The sequence below is a fragment of the Pelophylax lessonae genome, assembly GCF_965119305.1.
Source record: "Pelophylax lessonae genome assembly, chromosome: 4".
Taxonomy (NCBI): Eukaryota; Metazoa; Chordata; class Amphibia; order Anura; family Ranidae; genus Pelophylax; species Pelophylax lessonae.
The window spans coordinates 288,122,684-288,148,107 of NC_138771.1; the positions used below are offsets into that span (position 1 = coordinate 288,122,684).

At 41.6% G+C, this 25,424-nt stretch overlaps 1 protein-coding gene across 2 annotated transcripts in view; it reads right to left on the reverse strand.

Moving 5' to 3' along the window:
- Positions 1-25,424, reverse strand: part of METTL25 (methyltransferase like 25) — a 370,840-nt gene that overhangs the window by 186,032 nt on the left and 159,384 nt on the right. For both annotated transcript variants that reach the window (XM_082253366.1, XM_082253365.1), the window contains exon 4: positions 10,981-11,087. In XM_082253366.1, coding sequence (XP_082109492.1) covers positions 10,981-11,087 — 107 coding nt within the window. The remainder of the gene's footprint in view (positions 1-10,980; positions 11,088-25,424) is intronic.

The following is a 25,424-nucleotide window of genomic DNA, read 5'->3' on the forward strand; positions in this document are numbered from 1 at the left end:
GTCCGTCTTACGAAAACCACTTTAGGAAGGAAGGATGGATTCGGAAGAAGAACCACCTTATCCCTATGAACCACCAGATCTGGGGAACGACAGGATAATGCGGCCAGTTCTGACACCCTGCGTACAGAAGTAATGGCCACCAAGAAGGCCACCTTCTGGGAATGTAAGCAAGGGAATCTCCCTAATATCTTCAAAGAGAAGTTTCTGAAGAACCGACCACACTAAATTAAGATACCAGGCGGTAAGGGTGCGCACACTGGCGGAGCCAGATGTCGCACCCCCTGGATGAAATTCCGCACCAGGGAATGATTAGCCAAAGGTTTCTTGAAAGAAGATTGCTAACGCCGAAAACCTGACCCTTGATCGTGCTCAAGGATAGTTTCTGCTCAACCCCTTGTTGCAGACAGACCAAAATTCGGGTCACCGAATAGGTCTGTGGGGGAAATCCAATAGATTCACACCATGCAATATAAGACTTCCATGTGCTGGAAGTCGCTTTCCTTGCTTTAACTGGAGGTAGGAATAACTGAAGCTGACACTCCCTTGTCCTTCAGTACCTGGGTCTCAATGGCCAGGCCATTAAGCCAGCAACTGTAAAGCAAGATGGAAGATCGGTCCCTGAGACCGCAAATCCTCCCTGAGAGGAAGTCTCCAAGGAGCGTCCGCGACTAGCCTCGCCAAGTCGGCGTACCAGGCTCGACGAGGTCAATCCAGAATTTCCAGAATAACTGGAATTCCCTCCACCTCTATCCTGCGAAGAAGTTCCCGCAGCAACTTGAGAGGATGGAAGGCATGCCGTAGCTGATACTGCCCCCACGGGGCGATCAGCGTTTCTGCTGCGTCCGCTAGAGGATTGTGGCGCGAGCTACAAACCTCCGCACCTTCCTGTTAGGCCAAGGTGCCAACAGATCCACATCCGGGATGTCCCAATGAAGGGACAGCTAGGGAAAAACCTCTGGATGAAGAGGCCATATGCGATTGGATCCGAATCGGGCTGCTCTAGAGCTGCTCGATCCAGTAAATCAGACAAAATCTGATCGCTCTCAGTTCCGATACCCTTATTGGTAATCTGGATACTATCGGAAGAAATGACTTCCCCTGGTTGAGCATCGGAGACTTCCTGGTCCGCTCGCTCAACCGGATCCGATTGTCCAGGGAATCGGAATTCTGATTCCATTAAAAAAGAATCTCCTTCAGGAGAATTCGGGTATGAGACTGGGTATACGGTACTGCCTCTAAGAAGGCCACCATCAGTCCCAGCCAATTGACGGACAGAAACATCCGAATTGTTGACTGAACCTTCTGGAGTTTCCCAGCAAGGAGAAACTCTCTTGCCCAGGATGTATCCAACCTTAGGCCCAGATAGTTCAGTCTCCTGGTGGGAACCAGGGATGATCTTTGGGAAAGCGAAAAAACGCTGATGTCCTGCGATGATGGGGATATAAAGATAGGCATCCTATATGTCTATGGACGCCAGGAAATCTCTTTGATGCAGGGAGGCCACCACTGTACGGATGGACTCTATTTCTTCCCAAGTCCAGATTTGGACGCACCTTGCCCTCTTTCCTGGGCATTGTGAATAGGTTCGAATAGAACCCCTGAAACCGTTCAATGTTAGAAGGGAAGAATCGCACCGGTGGAAGTGATCGAAACTCGATCCTGTGTCCTCCAGAAACCGGTGAAGACATCCCCCCCCCCACCCCAGAGATGGGTAGGGGCGCATCAGGCTATATTCTTCAGGCTTGGCTGAGCCGGACTCTTTGTTTACCCGACCAGCGCCCTTTGAAACCCCTCTAAAGGGGCTTTGGAGGGTTTCGCCTTATCGCCCGCCCTCGCGGAACGAACAACTCTATATGAGCAGAAAAGGAAGGTCCTCGTTAGTTACGAGGTCTTTTTATCCTAACAGTCTGTGGCAAGACAGCAGGTGGTACCATCTATCCTATAAAGAGGAATTCCTCAAACGGATAGCACCTAGCCATGCGTTTGGAAATAACAGGGGTTCGTTTCAAAACGACCCCATTTGGGTAAAGGAAAATCCTTCGCCCTTTTGGTAGGCTAACAAGTACCAAAAAAGGAATCTCAGTTTCAGCTACCTCTGCCGGTGTAACCTCAAGACTAAAGGTTTCCCGGACGGACACAACTAGTGCATCCACCACTCTTGTGCTATGGCGGAGGCAGAAACGTGCTCCTCACTGCTGAGGAGATATTACCTGAGACAACAGCCCCCTAAGAGGGACCTGCAACTGCATTGACCAGTTCCGAATCCGTATCTGAAGTATCTGATAAACAATAGGGGTAGGCGGGGGTCGCTTCTTGATCCCCGTCCCTGACAGGCCACCTCCACCCGGGATACCAAAGACTCCAAAACTGCCGATAATGCATTAAAAACAAGTGGGGTACTGGAGGGTCCTGCGGCCACCTTGAGGGGATCAGGTGGGGATACCTATGCGGCAGGGTCAATAATTATACAAGACACTTGACAGCGACAAAAAATGACAAAGTAAAAAAAAACTTTTTTTTTTTTTTTTTTGTGTCCCCCAGAGAGAGAGACAGACCCCAAGGCTCATCCCTGATGCACAGAAGTTTTCATCAGCTTGCTCAGTGCTTGTCTTGTTACAGACAGGAAGTCTTTGGCCCTATTTCCTGGGTAAAAGAGGCGGCTCCGCCCCTTAACACGCCTGCCGGCTCCTCCCCCTGGCTCCATGAGGTGTTTGAGTCACCTCAAACATGGCCGCCCCCATGCTGGAGACACGAGGCTACACCAAAATGGCGGCCTCGTGCGATCTACCAGACAATGGCGGCGGCCTGCACAGAATAGCGGCATGTCTGCAGAAGGATCTCGGCCTCACAACCCTTCACCCTCATGGTGGTCAGCGTGGTCGGAGGTACCGGACCCTAGCGGGCCGTATGCGGTCCGTGGCCGTCGGGAGGCATCTGCTTAGCTGGAGGAATGATCTGGAATGCAGTATACATGTATAGACATCGCCCTGTGGCTACTGACAGGTAGGATACCTTATACTATCACAGTAAAGTTCTAGTACTGCCACTGACTACAATCATTTACACATTTTTACAATTAGATTGTCAGCTCCCAAACCAAGCCTCCTGGCTTCTTGTACACAAAAATCACACTCAATTAGGGGGATCTGTGACATGTTGTAGGATAGAGGGGAACCCATCCTTACCATTACAGAGAGGGGCCCACGTTCACCACAAGACCCGTCAGGGGGAAAGGGGGAACATACTACTCACCATACCGGAACCAGGCGGGCGCCAACTCCTGACAGTACCCCTCTCCACCGAGGTAGGAGGGCTGTCGACCAATACGGGCGCCGTGACTCATGGTCTTTGGCGTTTCAGCGAGACGTTTAACTCGCAGGGTCAGTCCCCGTCCAGTGGGACTATGTCACGGCCGACCCAGCGCGGAGCTATGGCCTGCACGCGCTCGTAGGCTGAACTGGGGTGACCACTGGATCTCAACATCCCGCCCGTCGCCCAGTTCAGCTTTCTTGCTTGAAGATCTCACAGGAACACTGGAGAAAAAAAGCGGTCTTAAAAAATTCTTTTCTAAAAAAAGAATCCTGCCAGGACCAAAGATCCCAGCAAGGTATCTAGGTCCTTACTCCTGACTAGACAGAAAAAAACTGATTTGCTGTGGCAGAGAGAGAGAGGATATACCCTCGGGGACTGCCCCTGGGGTGTGGCCAGAGCATTTTTCATATCCTGTCTAGTCCTACTCCTGTGGAGGCAACATAACCCGAAGGTGCTGTATCACCGAGGACTACGTCTGTCAATGAGCGATAGAGAAAAAGAGTTTATAGCTGGATTCCATGGTCTTACAAATAATAGAGTAGTACACTGTGATCTTTCTAATGTGTTCCCAGTCTTCTTCTCCCAACTGCATTTTCATGTCCTTTTCCCATCTAGCTACATAAATCAAAAACTTTACTTCAGAAGTGACATACGTATTGGCACTCAGGAGAAGGACATTCATAGTCTGGGCATAGGCAGAAGTTAACTAAGTATTTAGTAAAAGAACTTGTGAAGAGAATAGATTTCCTGAGAACTTGATGTTTCACCATACTTTTAGAGAACTGCATAACTGGATTTGCAATTCCTAATCAATGACAGCCACAGTATCTCTATCATGATTTTCACCCAAGATTCACACATCTTTTACACATGAATTACAGGTTTTTCCAGTTACATCCAATTAGAAAAATTGTGAATCTTGGGCAAAATCCATACAATTCTTGTGTGGAAACATTTATAAATGTACCATGTACTTGCATTAAAAACAATCCTGTTCTCTTTGTATTGCTTCCTTTGTGTGAAATCCCTGGTGTTCCTGCCAGTCCCTCTGCTTTCCTATGAAAAACTGACCACACTAAGCAGGAGAACAGAGTGGTCAGTTCTCTAGCTATGCTTGAAACTCACTGTTCTCTCCTCCAATAATCAGACTTGTTCTGACATGCCCCCTCCTCTGCACAGCCTTTCACTGGGAAAATCAACGTAAAGCTGCTTTCCCTCCCCCTAGCTCTTATGCAGCTGAGAACAGAAGGTATGTGATAAAAGGTATTTACAATGTTTTTATATTTATATACAAATGTTTTGCCTTTCATTTTAATTTGAAACTGAATTGGATGTTTTACAAGGTAAGGGTTACAAATACTTAAAGGGGTAACTCCACTTTAGTAGAAAAAAATATAGCAAATAAAAATGATTACGGTAATATAGAATATACAATTGCAACAAAAACCATAATGCAATTTAATGTTATTAAAAACTATATTTTTTAGACTGCAGCACTATAATCTTCAGTAAAATTCAATGCAATATAGAAACTTGCAGGCGTTTTGCACACAGCTGATGTACAGAATACCCACGGAAACATTAGGGGCCATTCATTCTGCATTGCACTAAGGTACAAGTCAGGTTTTAAGCATCCTCTGCAACAAAAATATCATCTGTGGTGAGATATTCCGTAAGGATTGATCACTTCTAAAAGGATGCAGACAGTGCAACATTTCTCATCTGAACGCTCAACATGCACCAGCTTATTAAAATGAATTGGTCACTCCCATTCAGAATCAGTATCCAAAGGACAATGCTAAAATCCATAGACCAGAGGAAGGGACTGTTTTTTCTAAACAAAAGTGGAGTCACTCTCTATAGTCTTGCACATCAACCCAAAATCCCAACTTAAACAATCAGGATTGTTTGTAGGCAGGATTATAATACTCTTAAGATTTCTTAGAAAGGCAAAACATGCTCTTTATGGTTACTTTAGTGGTTTTTCAGCTTGAACTATGCATGTTAACACCAAAAGTGTTCACAAAGTAATTATTTTAAAATGATATATAGCAGCCCCCTTTAACTATTTTCTACAAGAGCCAATAAAAGCCCACAACAAAAACAAATTTCCAAACTGCCTATTAGAGATCAAAAAGCTGCCAGTAAAGTATGGAGTACTGAAAAATTCATTACTGCTCCACAACTTGAAACCACTGGAGAAAAAGGTGCCCAGAGGAAATGAAATCTGGTGTAAAACATGTGCTGTGATTTCAACGCTTCATATTTTTTAATTAAATCTATTTTTACAATGTTTTATGGACTAATTTGGCAACAAATTCTTAACAGTCTCTCTTGAAGCTTTCCTACTTCTATTTAGCCAAGCCTGAAAAAGTAGAAGTAACAAGAAACCCCTTTTAAATAACCAAAGGAGAAGATATCTGCAGCTTGAAAGACTTAACTCTCCTTCAAAATAAATGGTTTACAGGCTGGGGGAAAATAATCTAAGCATTTCATAGGCAAACTAATAGAAAAGAATAGCATGCACCTGTGTGTTAAATATTAAATACACTGTAAATCTTAAAGAAAAAAGCATAGCCAAAAAAAAAAAAAATCACCAAAACGGTATCAACAAGATCTTTACTATTTCAAAATGGGCTGCAGAACACAACTGTTAATACATGTGTATTGTGTAAGGAACAAAAAAAGCAATCTTTCTTTTTGCCAATACACTGGAAAACATCTGAATCCAGTTAGGTTACATTTTTAAATTTATTTTGGAATTTCTCGCACCGATTTTGAAACAGTGACCATTTGGTTTAATCAAGACTGTGAAGAATTATTATGACTATCACTAAGAAATAACAAGATTCATTTTTTTTTCCTTTGCTCCAGCTGTGGCTATGCACCAGAGCGACAAGCTCTTTAATTTCCCACAACGACTACAACACTGTGACATCATTGATCTTGGCAATTACTTATTTAGGTACTTTATGGACTGGTGAAATCTAGTGAAAACATGAAGCACCCAGTAATCCCACAGCAATGTTACCTATATGAGTGTAAACTACAAAAGTAAGATTTGAGGATGTTGCAATATATTTTATGTGCCTAGGCATACACAATATTTACTGTATTTTTATTTTAGAGTTGTCCATGAGCAAGCACAGAAGAAGGTAAATATTTGTGCACAAAAACATCTTGAGGTTTATGCAATTTAGGAATATATTAAAAAAAATAATGTTAACATTTTTTAACATAATGCCTAGAAAAAAGCAGCAATTTCCAATTCTGTAGCAGTGAAAAAGCACTGTGGTATGAATTTAAAAAGTAGAGCTTAGTGGGAGATGCTATAATTAAGGACAACAGTCCAAACAAGCAATGCTGCCATCGTGTGACAATAAGGGCCCTTTCACATGGGCTTTCAGATCAGGTCCACCTGTCAGTTTTTCAGGCGGACCTGATTGGACCCTCTATTCACCCCTATGGATCAGCGGATGTCAGCAGTGACATGTCTGCTGTCACCCGCCGCTATAAAACCGGATCCTGTCCACCAAATACAGACAGATGGTGACCAATGTTTTCCATCCGTCTGGAAGGTCAGATGGGATCAGATAAAAATGGACAGGCGGTCCGTTTTCATCCAATCTCCTCATAGAGGAAAGCTGGACTCTGGCAAGTCTGTCTCAGCACAGTGAGCGGAGAATGTCCTATCATCCACCTGCCCAGCGAGAATCAGCGGATCGATCCCCGCCAAGCAAGCGGATTTCGTCAAACAGATCTGCTCAGTGTGAAAGGGCCCTAAAGCATCTATTTGAAGAGTTGGTCCTGTTCAATTCCCCCCCCCCCCCCACCCCAACTTAAAAGTTGAATGCTAAATGTCTGAGAGAGGTAACAGCTAGTTCTGCTCAACTAGAAGAGAAACACAATGTGTGCTGAAAAAAAACGCAAGATCTCCAAAGAACAAAATATTAGTCTCCTAAGCTTCTCTATTTGAATCTTCCCCACATAGATATAGACTTTAAAACATTTGCGCTAAAATTGTTCAATTGTGTGCCAATCAGTTGCCGCGTATTATCAATTTAATATTCAATGCAGCCAGGAAAGCAACACAAATTAGATTAAATTTTATGTTGTGTGGTTTGCCATTCCTGCTGCATACAAAAGGCATTAAACGTCTCATAAAAATGAAATGTGACAATCTACACAGGGAGAAATTGTAAACTGACTGAGATTTCTATAAAAAAAACTATAAATCCTGTTAGTGAATTATATTTTAAATAACACAGAAAGGTCCCTGTCTTGCACAACTCTGGGGCTTTACCTGCAATTGGAAAATTATTTTAAACATATTCTGATCTGGTACCGTATCACATCCATAAAACACAATTTTGTACTTAGATGAATTTTGGTTCACCAAGCATGGGGTATGAGCTATTTCTTTTTTTTTAAGTTATTGTGAGAGGTCAAGATTCCTCTTTGTTACCACAGGAAGCAAATGAAGAAAATAAAGGGTTTCAATAATTATTTGATATGACCATTACAGCTGTATTTTATCGATTAAAAAAAAGTATATAGTGACTTGAAAGGATACATAAAATTTCAAGTAAAACTGACTCAAGCTTGGCCAATTAAAAATGAGCATAGTATATAAAAAAAAAAAAATACAAAAAAACTGAAGACAAAATAAACAGCAGATCCAGAGATACAGTCATCTTAAATTATATATAGTTTTCTACTTTTCCTGAAAAATTGGAGCTTGGCCCAGCCCCGTCTGCCTCCTACACCACCCTACTGAATATTGAGGCTAAATATCTCATGAAATGGACCACCTGGGGGGCTCCATAGGTAGGAGTGACTAATGTTGACTTTTACATTAAATTTAAAAATTTTCAGCTGAATTTCAGTTGTTTATATCTCTGAGGCTGGGTTCACACTACTGCGAAATGGATGCGGGGAATTGGCATGTCAAGAGATTGTGACTGGCTCTCTATGGAGCAGGTTCACATATCTCTGGAGTGGCTCCGGTGAGAATTGCACAGGAGTCCTGTACGTCTTCTGGTCCTTTTCAGATCAGAATTTAACCCAAAATTCGGACTAAAATCGGACCTGAAATGGTGAACAGGGACCCACCAGACCTCTGCTGTGAACCGCGCCATGCGGCAGTGTGAACCCCGCCTGATTCTATTAATTATTTTGTATGTGACTTTCAGTAAAGATAGCCTCTTATACATTTTTCTTTATTACATGCTGAATTTTAACAGTTTTAAGAATGTGTTAAAATATATGCAAAACTAAACATTTCTTTCTATGTTTTAAATAAACAATGATAAGGCTAAAACCCAACCAGGTTATACTTTTTTTTCTACCTGTGTCCTGCTAGGGAGGATTCCCTTCACTTTCTGTTCTGAAGATGAAACCAAAAATGAGAGAAAATCTCTACAAAGTGAACAGAGATCCATTCTGGGGAAAATTCATAATTTTTAAATTGCCCCTTACATTCAGAAACCAAAACTTTACAAAGAGTCTAAAGCCTGGTATACACCATGACAGCTTCATTCAGAGCCGCTGTACTAACAATCCAATGTTAGTACAGCCATCTCCTCCGCTGAGCTGTTTTGTTCTGACAGGATACTCCGGTAGGCACTCTCAGGGCTGATGGGGAGCTGGTCGGCCGCTGGTTTTCTGTCAGACTGGCTGCTATACACACGGGCCGAATGTCGGCCATTTTATATTGAATCGGCCGATATTGCCCCACCTTCGGTCCCTGTGTACTAGGCTTTAGTCTTCCCTAGTCTCTCCAAAACTACACAGAAAAAAAAAGTACATTTAAGCAGTCCTTCATAATCTTTTCCCTGCACAGCCTGTCAATTCTAAGTGCATTAAAGGCCACTGTGTATTCAGCAGGGGTGGGCAGGATAACGCAGAAAAGAATGAAGGGATGGAACGTTTGTCAGGCTGGTCATTGTTTCTTTATAAGCCAGCCATACAATTCAACATTTCTGCAGTTTTAACCACTTTACCACCGGAGGATTTTCCTGCTAAAAGACCAGGGTTTTTTTTGCGATTTTTTACTGCGTGACTTTAACGGACAATTGCGCGGTCGTGCGACGCTGTACCTAAACGAATTTCACGTCCTTTTTTTTCCCACAAACAGAGCTTTCTTTTGGTGGTATTTGGTCACCTGTGCAATTTTTTGATCACGCGCTATAAACAAAAAAAGAGCGTAATTTTTGCAAAAATAACAATATTTTTCACTTTTTTTATATGAAATTCCCCCCAAAAAAAATGTAAAAATCAAATTTTTTTAACATTTTCAACAATTTGTTTTACGCTACCTATGTTTGGTAAAAAAAAAAAATCGCAAAAAGCGTATTTTGATTGGTTTGCGCAAAAGTTATCGCGTTTACTAACAAAGGGAAAGATTTTTGTCATTTTTGGTGTTTGTTTTTTTTACGAGTAATGGCGGCGATCTGCGATTTTTTTTGCGGTACTGCGACATTGCGGCGGACAGATCGGACCCTTGACTGACATTTTTGACACTTTTGGGGGTACCAGTTACATTACTGCAGTAATCAGTGCTATATATATGCACTGTTACTGCAAAAATGACACTGGCAGGGAAGGGGTTAACTGTATTGGACAGGGAGGGGTTAAGTGTGTCCTAGGGGCGTGCTTCTAACTGTAGTGGGACATTGCTATTGGTGTAAAAACAAAGATCAACGGTTCTACATAGTAGAACCGTCTGATCTTCATTTTTACACAGGGAGAACTGACAGGCGGCTTGTTTACATAAGCCGCTCTGTCTTTCTCCCGCTGTACCAGCGATCGTAGTGTGACCGGCGGACATCGGGTCCGCCAGTCACACTCCCGCACTCCTCCGTGAACGAGCCGAGGCGGGCGCGCGCTCGCCCGCTATTGGCTCTAGAAGGAGTGACAGGCGAGCGACGTAGACCTACGTCACTCTGCCTGGCCGGGGCCGACTGCCGCAGTAAATATACTGTGAGCAGTCGGCAAGTGGTTAAAGGGCTGATTATAATGTGAAAATTATTGTAGATACAATGAAGCTAAAATTAGCAATTTAAACAGGTATTAATGTGTACTTTTTAGGAATTAAATTTAAAAAAGAAAGGAAATTATTATTCAGTTCTAACGAAAATGCAATCCAAAGCATACATGAATTAAAATGCACTTTAAAAAAGTAATCTAGCAAAATAATAATAATAATAATAATTTTGAAAAAGGTACAAGGTACATTTATATATATTAGATTGTTTTTAAATGCTAGCAGCGCTTACTCTGATTCCCAGATTAGAAGTTCTTTGGGCACAGATTAAAATGGATTTGAAATGTAATAGCACTGTTAAAACAGCACATCTATATGTCTGCTATCTCTGCTGTCAACACTATCTTTTTGCTTCTCCCTTTAAAAACAGATTTCCTTCTGTCAGGAAAGTATAACCAGCAAAACTGAGAAAATGTACTGATTGGGGAGATATTTCAGCTCTGCATGTAAAATTGCAAATGGGCAGACAGTGAACCCACCCCCACACACATATCTGTTTTTATTATTACTATTTCATTAATTTTTGCATGTGTATTTTGTTATTGTCTAAAATAAGTTTAGAACAAGCGCACACTACATGAATAAAAAGGGATCAAAAACATAAAGAAACTGTAGAAATGTACCTGTTTTATGTGATAGATATTTGCAATGCCTTCCACCAGCGAAGACATGATCATAACTTCATGTGATTTCTTATCATTCATAAACTGATCTGTTTTTATTTCTTTATCTGTTGATAAATAGAGAAACACACAATTTATAACATATTAGCAAATAGTCTGAACTGAAAGTAACTAAAATACACTGCATGTACTCTATATACAGTATACAAGCCAATGTTATATTAAGCTTTTTCCTGGCTTGTTATTGTCTTAGGGTCCTTTCACACGAACGATTCCATCAGGTCCACCTGTCAGTTTTTCAGGCGGACCTGATCAGATGCTCCATGCATCCCTATCGGGCAGTGTATGTCAGCGGAGACATCTCCGCTGAGACCCGCTGCTATCCGCTTCCGATCCTATCCGTGAAATCTGGACTGATGGAAACCCTATTTTCCATCCGTCCAGCAGATCGAATGGAATCGAATGAGAACGGACAGGCGGTCCGTTCTCATCCGATTCCCCCATAGAGGACAGCGGGGATCTGATAGCTCCGTCCCCGCACACAGAGCGGAGACGGACCTGTCATCCACCTGCTCAGCGGGGATCGGCGGATTGATCCCCCGCTGAGCAGAACGGCTCCGTCGGCGGATGCGGGCTGTGTGAAAGGACCCTTACTCTGAGAGGGATCAAGATAATGCTTTGCAAAGTGAATGTTACTTAAAAGGGTATAGCTGTGTTTGCTTTAAATACCCATTTACAGTGGCGAAAATAATTATTTTATCCCCTGTAGATTTTGTAGGTTTGCCCACTTACAAAGAAATGAAAGGTCTATAATTTTTATCATAGGTGTATTTTAAATGATAAAGACAGAACATCAACAAAAAAGCCAGAAAAAACACATGATACAAATGTTATATTGAGTTGCAGTTCAGTGAATAAAATAAGTAATTTATCCCCTACCAACCAACAATTATTCTGGCCCCCTACAGGTTGGCTACAGTATGTGCTCATGTGGTACACAGTTTAATCCTGTCTAATGGCAATTTGCTATGTTTATAAAAGACACCTGTTCACAGAATCTTTTTCTTCCATTCAAACCTCACCATCATGGGCAAGACCAAAGAGCTGTCAACGGATGTCAGGGGCAAGCTTGTAGAACTGAACAAGGCTGGAATGGGCTACATGACCATCAACAAGAAGCTTGGTGAGAAGGAGACAACTGTCGGTCTGGAGCTCCATGCAAGATTTTGCCTCATGGGTTAAGGGTGATCATGAGAAAAGTGAGGGATCAGCCCAGAACTACACAGGTGAAGCTTGTGAATGATCTCAAGGCAGTTGGGAACACAGTCAGCAAACAAACCATTGGTAACACAATATGCCGTCATGGATTGAAATCTTGCAGCGCCCGCAAGGTCCCTCTCCTCCAGAAGGCATGTGTGAAGTTTGCTAATCAACATCTAACTGTTGACACTGCATAAATGCTACATTCTCAATATCTCTCTAAGCAGTAAGTAAATTTAGGCAAGGCAATAGACAAATCTCAGTAACAAGGCAGAAAGCAGAGAGATGTCCTTTCTCCAACACTATGAATGCTGATGCTAATACTCACATAATGCAAGGGAGTACTGTCATATCCGACTGTTCAATTTTTGTCTCTCCCCCGTGTATAAAAAAAAATATGGCATCCACTATGGGATTTTTTACATTTGTATTAAATGTGGGATGTTGGTAGCTATTGTAGGAGGTACACAACACCTGCCCTAGCATAACATATTAATCTAAATATATATATAAAGAATTTATTCAACCATGTGATGGCACCAATATTGAAAGCTTCGGACTGTGCACAATTCATTGCCCCGCCGCTCTGATCCATAAAGTCTGCATGCATTTCACAGACCAGAAAAGGTACCCTGGAAGTGACGTCACCAGAAACTGGATGTGATGGCCATAGTCCTACCTAAACATGTTTCAATTTGCAGAGTCATTAGAAAGCTCTTCTAATGGAATAAACTATTACACTATGAGATTTCTTTCAGTACTTTACTTTTATTTCTTATAAAGGAAAATGTGTAAATTGAGCTTTGGAACCAATGAGAGCCCTGGGAGATTGCCAATTAGTTTGTACATTCTGTGACATTTTTTGTGTGGGAGTCAACAAAACACTTTTCTTACATAAAGGGGTCATGCTAATGCAGTGAGCTTGCATTCTTCCAACACGTGGTAGCACACATATTTGTAAAGCAACCAGGAGGAGTGAAGAGGAGTCACAAGTCATCTGTTTTCTCATGGTGTTGAGATTTTTCATTTAAAATGTGTGGACTTATGTGTTTATGGACTTCTTTAGTGGACAGAATTGTTTGAATCGGAAGAATTTACTTACATTTGTGTAAGGGTCCTTTCACACGAGCGATCCGATCAGATCCGCCTGTCCGTTTTTTAGGCGGATCTGATCGGTTCCTCCATGCATCCCTATGGGGCAGCAGATGTCAGCAGAGACATATCCGCTGATACCCGCTGCCAACCACATCCGATCCTGTCTGTGAAATCCGGACGGATGGAAACCCTATTTTTGCATCCGTCCAGGGGATGGGATGGGATGGGATGAGAGTGGACAGGCAGTTCGCTCTCATCTGATTCCCCCATAGAGATGCATGGGGCTATGACACCTCCCACTCTGCACACAGAGCGGAGAGGGAGCTGTCACCTGCCTGCTCAGCGGAGATCTGTGTATTGATCCCCCGCTGAGCAGCACGGATCCGCCTACGGACCGTGTGAAAGGAGCCTAAAGCTCCTAACTTATGCCTTCTTCACTGTGTACTAAACATATTTATCAGCTGTACATTAAAAAGTGTGAGCAAATTACACATTAACTTTTCCCATCTGGCCAATGTATATAAACAGCTGCACAGGACATAATGGACATAATAATACTGCTCAGTAGTAAACAATATACAGTATCATTTTCTGGTATCATTGTTTTCTACTGTGTGATCTCCGTGATTGGTCACAGAGATCACATAGTACAAGGGAAATCGCAGCAGCCCTGTACCATGTGATAGCTTTCAACGCCATACCAGCTATAGTGTCACTGATCACTGCCACACCAGCTACAGTGTCCCTGATCATTTCAACACCAGTTACAGTGTCCTTGATCATCACCATACCAGTTATAATGTACCCGATTACTGCCACACCACTCATAGTCCCTAATCACTGCCACCCACTAACACTGTTGCTAATCATCGCCTCACCACTCACAATGTGCATGATCACTGCCACACCAGTCATTTTGTCCCTGATTATCACCACACCAGTTATATTTTTGTTGATTATCCCCCTATTAATTACAGTGTCCCTGATCACCACTGCACCAGTCATAGTGTCCCTGACCACGGCCCCACCAGTTAGTGTCCCCGATCACTGCCACACCGGTGCAGTGTTTCCTCTGCTTGTACCAATTCTGGCCTCTTTATTGACCATGTTTCTGCTTGCTGCCTGGACCGATCCTATGCTTGTTTGCTGATCATGTCTCTGCCTGCAGCTCAAACTGGCCGATCTGCACATGCTGCTGACTACGTTCCTGCAAGACACCAATCTCAGCCATCTCCCAAGACAACTGCACTCCTGTAACCACAGGTATTGTTTTGTTCTTCCTTTCTTCAGTCTCCTGTACTTCCTGGCCAGTGAACATGGCATTTCTGGGGACAGCCATGTACCAAGAGGCTTACAGGAACTGGGACTGCTGTAGGCGATGCTACACTAAGCTATATTCTCTGACTACTTATATGGAGGAGACCATTACAGTACAAAATTAGTTGATACAATGTCCAGTATATAATCAGTCCAAACAGTGAAAAAGTCTAACACTTCTGGTATATTTATACTTGGGAGGAGTAGCAGAATGTGTTTTAGGGTGGTATTCCCATGCTGTGTATGAGAAATATCTTAATAAATTGAAAACTTTGTGTTAAGTTTTTTTCCAAAAGCTTGTGGTAAAAAATGAAGTCTTCGAAAGACTTACTAAGCCTCTACAAAAATACTTTGAGGCATTTACTGGTGGTCATTTTGTGTGTGTTTCCATTGTCCTTGTGCTCCAGGGCCTCCAAAAATGTGAAAGATAGTCAGGAAATTAGATGCTTAATTTATGCCCCTAGAACACCTTGGATTTTGGGCCATTCTATGCATGTGAGCCGTGAAAAAGTCTCACATGTGTGCTATACCCATACCCAGGAGGCATAGCAGAATGCGTTTTAGTGTATATTTGTACAATGCATCCAGAAAGTATTCACAGCACTTCCCTTTTTTTCACAATTTGTTATGTTACAGCCTTATTCCAAAATATATTACATTCATTATTTCCCTCAAAATTCTACAAACATTACCCCATAATGAGAATGTGAAAGAAGTTTGTTTGAAATCTTTCAAATTTATTAAAAATAAAAAAATCACATGTACATAAGTATTCACAGCCTTTGCCATGACAATAGAATTGAGCTTAGGTGCATCCTGTTTCCACTAATCATCCTTGAGATGTTTCTACAACTTGATTGGAGTCCACCTCTGGTAAATTCAGTTTATTGGACATAATTTGGAAAGGCACACACCTGTCTATATAAGGTCCCACAGTTAACCATGCATGTCAGAGCACAAACCAAGCCACAAAGTCCAAGGAATTTTCTGTAGATGGTTTGGAACCACCAGCACTCTTCCTAAAATGGGCCAACCGGCCAAACTAAGCGATCAGGGGAAGGGCCTTAGTCAGGGAGGTGACCAGAACCTGATGGTGACTCTGACAGAACTCCAGCGTTTCTCTGTGGGGAGAGGAAAACCTTCTAGAAGAACAACCATCTCTGCAGCACTCCACCAATCAGACCTGTATGGAAGAGTGGCCAGACGGAAGCCACTCCTCAGTAAAAGGCACATGACAGTCTGCTTGGAGTTTGCCAAAAGGCACTTGAAGGACTCTAAGACCATACAAAATTCTCTGGTCCGATGAAAAAAAGATTGAACTCTTTGGCCTGAATGGCAAGCATCATGTCTGGTGGAAACCAGGTTCCGCTTATCAACTGGCCAATACCATCCCTAAAGTCAAGCATGGTGGTGGTAGCGTCATGCTGTGTGGATGTTTTTCAGTAGCAGGAACTGTGAGACTAGTCAGGATCAAAACAAAGATGAACAGAGACATCCTTGATGAAAAACTGCTCCAGAGCACTCTGGACCTCAGACTGGGGTGAAGGTTCATCTTCCAACAGAACAGCAACCCTAACCACACAGCCAAGATAACAAAGGAGTGGCTATGGGACAACTCTGTGAATGCCCTTGAGTGGCCCAGCAAGACCCCAGACTTGAACCAGATTGAACATCCCTGGAGACGTCTGAAAATGGCTGTGTACCGAAGCTTCCCATCCAACCTAATGGAGTTTGAGAGGTTCTGCAAAGAAGAATGGGAGAAACTGCCCGAAAAGAGGTGTGCCAAGCTTGCAGCATCATACTCAAAAATACTTAAGGCTGTAATTGGTGCCAAAGGTGTTTCAACAAAGTATTGAGCAAAGGCTGTGAATACTTATGCACATGTGATTTTTTTTTGTTTTTTATTTTTAATAAATGTATAAAGATTTCAAACAAACTTCTTTCACGTTGTCATTATGGGGTATTGTTTGAAGAATTTTGAGGAAAATAATGAATGGAATTCATTTTGGTATAAGGCTGTAAAATGTGGAAAAAGTGAAGCGCTGTGAGTACCTTCCGGATGCACTGTAAGTATGCCCATGTTGTGTATGAGAAAGAACTTGTTAAATTGACAACTTTGTGAAGAAAAAAAAATTTATTTGATTTCTTAATTTTCCCAAAAAATTGTAACAAAAAATTACAACTTCAAAAAACTCACCAGGCCTTTTATTAAATACCATGTATTGTCTACTTTCCAAAAAGAGGTAATTTGAAGGGTATTTGTACTATCCTGGCATTTTAGGGCCTCAAGAAATGAGAGACAGTCAGTACATCGGGATTAATCAATTTTCAAATATACAGTACTGTATATACACCACAGTTTGTAATTTTCACACAGACTAAATAATATGCACGGATTTGGGTTATTTTTACCAAAGAAATGTAGCAGAATACATGTATCCTAAAGTTTTAAAGAATGTTTATTTATTTGCAAAATTTAATAAAAAATGAAAAACATGTTTGTTATTTTTTCGTTTATATAGAAAAAAAAAACAAAAAAAAAAACAAAAAAAAAAACAGTGGTGATTAAATACCACCAAAAGAAAGCTTTGTCTTAAAAAAATAAAATAAAAAATAATAAACATTTTATTTTGTTATAGTGTTGCAAGTAATTGTCATTCAAAGTGTGACAGTGCTGAGAGCTGAAAATGGCCTGGACTGAAGGAGGTAAAAGTGTTTGGACTTAAAGTGGTTATAAAACAACTGCATATGCCAGGAATTTTATCTCTGGAAGATGTCAATGATATGAACCCATCAAACCGACAGTATGTTAGACAGCTGAGAAATAATAAATGAACGTGCAGATAACATTCATATAACTAATGTCCAATTCCACATATCCTATTGGGGTTCACTAAAAACACACTTTGGATTATCTCATTCAGCTATATAAAGTTCAGTAGTTCAGATTACCTAATACATCTAACTAATGAAACAGGTAGATCCAGAAGTCCATCTGCGTGAGTTTGCTTGGAGGGGAACGGGATCCTAGGGGAACTTAAAGGTCAAGGAAGCAGACAAGACTTCAAGAAGTCCAGGCAGTTGTTAAAGTCAGCGCTGGCAATGTTATCTAGCAGCACAATAACATGCTTCTTCTCTCGTTTCCAAATACAGCATATCACAGCTCTTCTTTATCAACAATTTGCTTAAAAACACTCACTGTTCTCAAATTTAAACTGACATTAATAAATATAAATATATAATTATGATTCATTTGACATAAGTTAAAGTTTGCAGACCTTTCCTTCTAAATTACACAGTGTAGTAACATGCCAGATATGGTTACATGCTACAGTACAGTTAATAAGTTAATTAAAGGGTCTAGCACAGGTTATGTGCCAGATTAAACCACATGCGCCAGCTAGGCCAATTTCAAACCTCCATGGACCTCCATGCTTTGCATGGTCTTCATTATTGATTACATAATATGCTTCAAAGTTTTCTTTTTCCAGGTGACTATTTAAAAATCATTATGACTGGCAATTTCTCAAACAATCAGTCTCCATGTCTAGCTGTGCAATGCAAAAGTATATAACACTACTACTAGGCACCACTAATCCACAAAACACCTGAACCTTCCTGAATTAAAAAGATAATCTTAAACAGAAAATCTACATTACGTGAAAAGCCTAGTAACTGAAAAGTTTAAAGTGGTTGCAAATCCTTATATATATCCACTACAGTAACTAGCCTCCGGTGATATAGAGAGATGAAGCAAATCCCCACACATAAGTTGTACCTGTTTATCTGCAGTATTCTCTTTTCTACAGCCATTCAACATGCAGAATTTATACCGTTTGTCTGACCTTTCAGAAAGTGGGGGAAGGGGAGTTGAAGTTACACTCTACGGAGCTCAGTGAGAGCTGATTTGAGAGAAAGGACACACCCTCTTCACACAGTAAACAGGAACAGAGCTGAGGCAGTCAATCACAGGCAGTGTGCTGGAGCACGTTACCCTGTCACCTTTTTTCTCTTGGTATTAGGAAACCATGGCAGAATTGATTCATGCAGATAGCAGAGGAATGAGGCAGTACACAGAAATCACACTTAACGCTCTGGATTAGAACAAGTACACACTATAGAGGGATAGTATTTGTTCCTATTTAATAGGAACCCTTTTATTCGGAGTATAGCATCAAGTCAATTGTTTTTCACTAGTGGTAGCACGAGGTGCTACCTGGACCTTATAGGGGTTGCACAGGCAGTCCAACTCCTCCAGGATGGCACATCAATACGTGCCATTGCCAGAAGGTTTGCTGTGTCTTCCAGTACAGTCTCAAGAGAATGGAGGAGATTCCAGGAGACAGGCATTTACCCCAAAAAAGCTGGACAGGGCTGTAGAAGGTCCTTAATCCATCAGCAGGACCGGTATCTGCCCCTTTGTTCAAGGAGAAACAGAATGAGCACTGCCAGAGCCCTACAAAATCACCTCCAGCAGGCCACGGGTGTGAATGTCTCTGACCAAACAATCAAAAACAGACTTCACGAGGGTGGCCTGAGGGCCCGACATCCTCTAGTAGGCCCTGTGCTCACTGCCCAGCACCGTGGAGCTCGATTAGCATTTGCCTTTGAACACCAGAATTTGCAGGTCCGCCACTGGCAACCTGTGCTGTTCACAGATGAGAGCAGGTTCAACCTGAGCACATGTGACAGACGTGAAAGGATCTGGAGAAGCCATGGAGAACATTATGTTGTCTGTAACAACATTCAACATTACCGGTTTGGTGGTGGGTCAGTGATGGTCTGGGAGGCATATCCATGGAGGGATACACAGACCTCTACAAGCTAGATAATGGCACCACGACTGCCATTAGGAATCAGGATGAAATTCTTGGACCCGTTGTCAGACCATACGCTGCTGCTGCTGCAGTGGTCTCGGGTTCCTCCAGGTGCACAACAATGCCCAGGATCATGTGGCGACAGTATGCAGCTAGTTCCTGGAGGATGAAGGAATTGATACCATTGAATGGCCCCCACGCTCGCCTAACCTAAATTCAATAGAACATTATGACAATTGGACATTATGATTCGGTCCATCCGACGACACTAGGTTGCACCTCAGTCTGTTCAGGAGCTCAGTAATGCCCTGGTCCAGATCTTGGAGGAAATACCCCAGGACACCATCTGTAGACTCAAAAGGAACATGCCCCGACATACATACAAGCACGTGGGGGCCATACAAACTACGTACAATTTTGAGTTGCTGGAACGAAATTTCAGCAAAATGGACTAGCCTGCTGCATCATTTTTTCACTTTGTTTTTTGGGGTGTCTTTGAACTCAGCCCTCTGTAGGTTGATCATTTTCATTTCCATCAAATTATGTGGCATCCTATCATTCCTAATATATTACCAAGTCCATATTAGTAGATATCCAGCATATTTTCCCACTTCAGATCTGATGTGTTTTCAAAGTGTTCCTTTGATTTTTTTGAGCAGTGTATAAAAAACCTGCTTTACAAAATTACCCATATTAATTATAGTGTAAAGAATACTACCCATAATGTTTGTAATTTGTGTTTAATAGTTTCTTGTTGCATCTCACTGGGTAAATGTAACACTCCCTAACATTTAATGCTAAGAGAAAAATAGCTATAAAAACATTCAACTATGAGAGTTAACATTACCTAATACAGAAAGTAGCCTAACAACATAGGCTAGGAACATTCGATCAGCAAGGGAAAAATTATAGAGACTTCTGCACAGTACAGTCTTTGGAGAATTTTGTGTGAATGGCTGAAAAAATTAGTGTTTGGCAGTGTGAAGCCAAAAATTTGGCAATAGTATTATTACCACTGCTAAATGTGACAAATTTCTGTTTGTTGTGGAGCAGAGCATAGACAAAAGTACAGACTGGTACCTACATCCCTGTTTTATTAATTAAACATCAAAGACTGATGAATCTTGCCAAACAATGGCGGTATGAGGACTAGGGAAAAGGGGACTTTAATGGTACCCAACAACAGGTTTAGACCACAAACGAATAAAATCTACATACAAACTTTATTATATATTATTACATCAAACAATTGTACATAAAGCAAAAGACATGCACAAACATTGAAAGACTAGGCTTATAAAAACAGCATTAGTTTCTCAGTATAACCTCAGGTGATCAGCCAATACGGCTAGTATCCACAGATGGTGCCCGACATGTTTCGCTGTCGCTTCCTCAGGGGCAAGTAACTGTAGTGGAATGATCTTAAAGGTTCTATATTGGAATATAGACACAATGTTATTACTTATAATACCACATTCCGCTGAGTAAAGCACCAACACCACACCGTGCATGCTCACCGAATGACCCCCACCTCCAGTGAATAGATGGAACAGACAAAGACTAGGGGGCATGCAAGGAAAAGTCTCCCCGGGGACGAGTGCGGGAGCCGGTATGTGATTATATATTACATAGGATATAATTCATATTCTCGGGTGCAAACCGTTATACCATATGAAGGGAACAGTAATCCTAATTCCCACACCACAGTGTGGTATAGTGAGAAGCTATTGTTGCTGAAGAGGGTTAGCATCATACCTATTGTTTCAAAAAATATACTTGAGAACTTGTTCAAATGGGCCACAGGAAGAGACAGGGTATGCAGTTGTAGCAAAAGATATATGTATGTATGTAATATATCTTTTGCTACAACTGCATACCCTGTCTCTTCCTGTGGACTATTTGAACAAGTTCTCAAGTATAGGTTTTGAAACAATAGGTATGATGCTAACCCTCTTCAGCAACAATATCTTCTCACTATACCACACTGTGGTGTGGGAATTAGGATTACTGTTCCCTTTATATGGTATAACGGTTTGCACCCGAGAATATGAATTATATCCTATGTAATATATATAATCACATACCGGCTCCCGCACTCGTCCCCGGGGAGACTTTTCCTTGCATGTCCCCTAGTCTATGTCTGTTCCATCTATTCACTGGAGGTGGGGGTCATTCGGTGAGCATGCACAGTGTGGTGTTGGTGATTTACTCAGCGGAATGTTGTATTATAAGTAATAACATTGTGTCTATATTCCAATATAGAACTTTTAAGATCATTCCACTACAGTTACTTGCCCCTGAGGAAGCGACAGCGAAACATGTCAGGCACCATCTGTGGATACTAGCCGTATTGGCTGATCACCTGAGGTTATACTGAAAAACTAATACTGTTTTTATAAGCCTAGTCTTTCAATGTTTGTGCATGTCTTTTGCTTTATGTACAATTGTTTGATGTAATAATATATAATAAAGTTTGTATGTAGATTTTATTCGTTTGTGGTCTAAACCTGTTATTGGGTACCATTAAAGTCCCCTTTTTCCTAGCCCTCATACCGCCATTGTTTGGCAAAATTCATCAGTCTTTGATGTTTAAATAATTCAAACATGACTTTCAGCGACCCTTTAAAGCTTATATAAATCTATTAATAACATTTTATGCAAATTTTTTTATGTTAAAGTGTGTATACATTTCTTCGGGCCCCTCTGTATAAGCAAAGGTAATTAGTAAAGTCAATTGGAAAAAAAAAAAGGCCCCACAATGTAAATCCACTGTCAATCCTGTCAATCACAAAGCCAGTTGCCAGCTGAATGATGAAACACACCGAAAGGTCCAACAGGTGCAAGTTCTCTAAGTGATGTCATTGACCATATGTGAACGTGACCATATTTGGTCAATGATGTCACTGGAAATCATGATTGTAAAATGTAAATCCTAAAAATTGTAAATTGAAAAATGCATGTGAAACACTTATAAAATTCTTTCTATGAATAACAATAAAAGAACATCCAATTTATAAAAAAAAGTGTGTATATTTTGAATTGTTTTTGCTATTACATATAGCTTTAGAAAAAAATGTAAGCAAAAGTTTTTGTCATAGGGAATTTTAGAAGAGCTGAACTACTTAGACAAAAGTTGTTTGGCTCACCTTCACTGAATATAATGCTGGGTTTAAGGTAAATCGCTGAACATTTTTAGGAACAAAAAAAAATGTCTATGATTTGGAATAGAAAACCTTCAGTTGAGGCAATGTCTAGCTCTTTATTTTAAATGACAGTCTATAGTGCTGTGATGTGTTGTAGTGTTTGCAAGTGATATTTACTGTAGGAATGGGAGCACAAACTGACTCAAAAGACATCTTATGGATATCAAGTAATTTAGTTATTAGTCCTGCAACAAATACTGGCAAGAATCATAGCACAAAAAAGAAGCATTTGGATTTGGTATACCTGGTGTCCAGTGGATGTTTATAATACATAGGTCATTTTTGGTCCTAAAATTGTCTTTATTTTGCTTTTGTGGTAATGAGTTCTATTCATGCATATGTGAGCAGTTATTTTTATGATATTAGTTATTTTTATATGCATTTTTTATTGTGATACTGAGGATTTTTTTTTTTTCATTGAAAATAAATGCAACTCTATATATTGGACACAATTTTTACTCTCCTTACACCCCAGAGATGTATATGTTAAGACCTGACATGCTGTATAGTAAATACCGCAAAAGTTTTAGTCAGGTGGGTACAAATGCTGTATATTAAGAATGCTTTCAGAAATAGAAGTTTTAATAGTTTATTTCTATCAATTAAAGACTGATTAAAATATGACTAAAACTAAAATGGTATTTTATTTAAAAGACTGACTAAAAATACAGCAAAACCAGTACATTTTATTCAACTAAAATCATTTTAGTTGAATAAAATCGAAAGGGTTTAGTTAAATTGTAATGCCTTATTTAAGCATTTCTCTAGGATTTCCAAACTCATTTTATACTCATGGAGTAAAAAATCTAATAACATGTTATTTATGGTATTAAGGTTTGAACATGCAATACAGACACAGATTTAGTGGTTGTAATATATATCCTATATATTCCTCTGTAACTTTCCACTTGTAATCAGTAAAGGCTTTTAAAGCATTGCCTATGGAGATTTTTAAATACAGTAGTTTGGCGCCATTCCACAAGTGTGTGCAATTTTAAAGTATGACATATTAGTTATCTATTTACTCAGTGTAATGTCATCTTTTATAGTTTACTAAATAATTGGGTACTATATTGTGTTTGTGTGCATAAAAATTAATTCAAGTGTATTTTTTTCAAAAAATGTGTACTGCATTTTTCTTGGCTAAGTGGGTGCGATCAGAGTTAACAGAACGTCATCCACCTTATCCAGTGCAATAGGTGAGGAAGAATTTGTAGTGGAGGATGACATAGTCACAAGTGCAACCACCAAAAAAGCAGACAGAAGAGATCCACACCCGGCATCCCCATTGAAGACAAATCCCCCAGGAATTTGTTGACACACTTGAGGTTCAGAATGTGCCTGACGCAGTGGCGGCTGGTGAAGTTTTAAGATGGGGGGGCGCAAGACCCCGCCCTTCTATTTTGGCCCCTCCCATTTCTCAGAAGCCACACCCCTTATAGACCCCACCCATTTTGTCCCCTGTATTTTGCTTGCGTGAACCAATTCTCCCAATATATTATATATTAAGGGCTCCATCAGTACTAGTATATCCCATAAAAGGGAGCAGGGGCCCTATTATGGGATATACTGTGAGAGACACCCTATTATGGGATACACTGACTGAGAGTGGCACAAACCCAACAGTGCAGGCCCCTTGTACAAACCCCACAGTACAGACTCCCTAGCACAAACCCCACAGTACAGACCCCCTAGCACAAACCCCACAGTACAGGCTCCCTAGCACAAACCCCACAGTACAGGCTCCCTAGCACAAACCCCACAGTACAGACCCCCTAGCACAAACCCCACAGTACAGACCCCCTAGCACAAACCCCACAGTACAGACCCCCCTAGCACAAACCCCACAGTACAGACCCCCTAGCACAGACCACACAGTACAGGCCCCCTTTCAATGTAGTGACCAGCGTGCATGCCCCCTTTCAATGTAGTGACCAGCGTGCATGCCCCCTTTCAATATAGTGACCAGCGTGCATGCCCCCTTTCAATGTAGTGACCAGTGTACATGCCCCCTTTCAATGTAGTGACCAGTATACAGGCCCCCTTTCAATGTAGTGACCAGCGTACATGCCCCCTTTCAATGTAGTGACCAGTATACAGGCCCCCTTTCAATGTAGTGACCAGTATAAAGGCCCCCTTTAAATGTAGTGACCAGCGTACATGCCCCCTTTCAATGTAGTGACCAGTATACAGGCCCCCTTTCAATGTAGTGACCAGCGTACATGCCCCCTTTCAATGTAGTGACCAGCGTACATGCCCCCTTTCAATGTAGTGACCAGCATACAGGCCCCCTTTCAATGCAGTGACAAGCGTACAGGCCCCCTGCAGAGGTATGGCAGTGGGAGAGATGGGATCAGGCAGAGGGATGGTGGTGGGAGAGATGGGATCAGGCAGAGGGATGGTGGTGGGAGAGATGGGATCAGGCAGAGGGATGGTGGTGGGAGAGATGGGATCAGGCAGAGGGATGGAGGTGGGAGAGATGGGATCAGGCAGAGGGATGGAGTTGGGATAGATTGGATCAGGCGGTGGGATGGAGGTGGGCGGGATGGGATCAGGCGGAGGGAGGGATGAGATCAGGCAGAGGGATGGAGGTGAGAGAGATGGGATCAGGCAGAGGTATGGCGGTGGGAGAGATGGGATCAGGCAGAGGGATGGCAGTGGGAGAGATGGGATCAGGCAGAGGGATGGTGGTGGGAGAGATGGGATCAGGCAAAGGGATGGCGGTGGGAGGGATGAGGGCATGAGGCAGAGA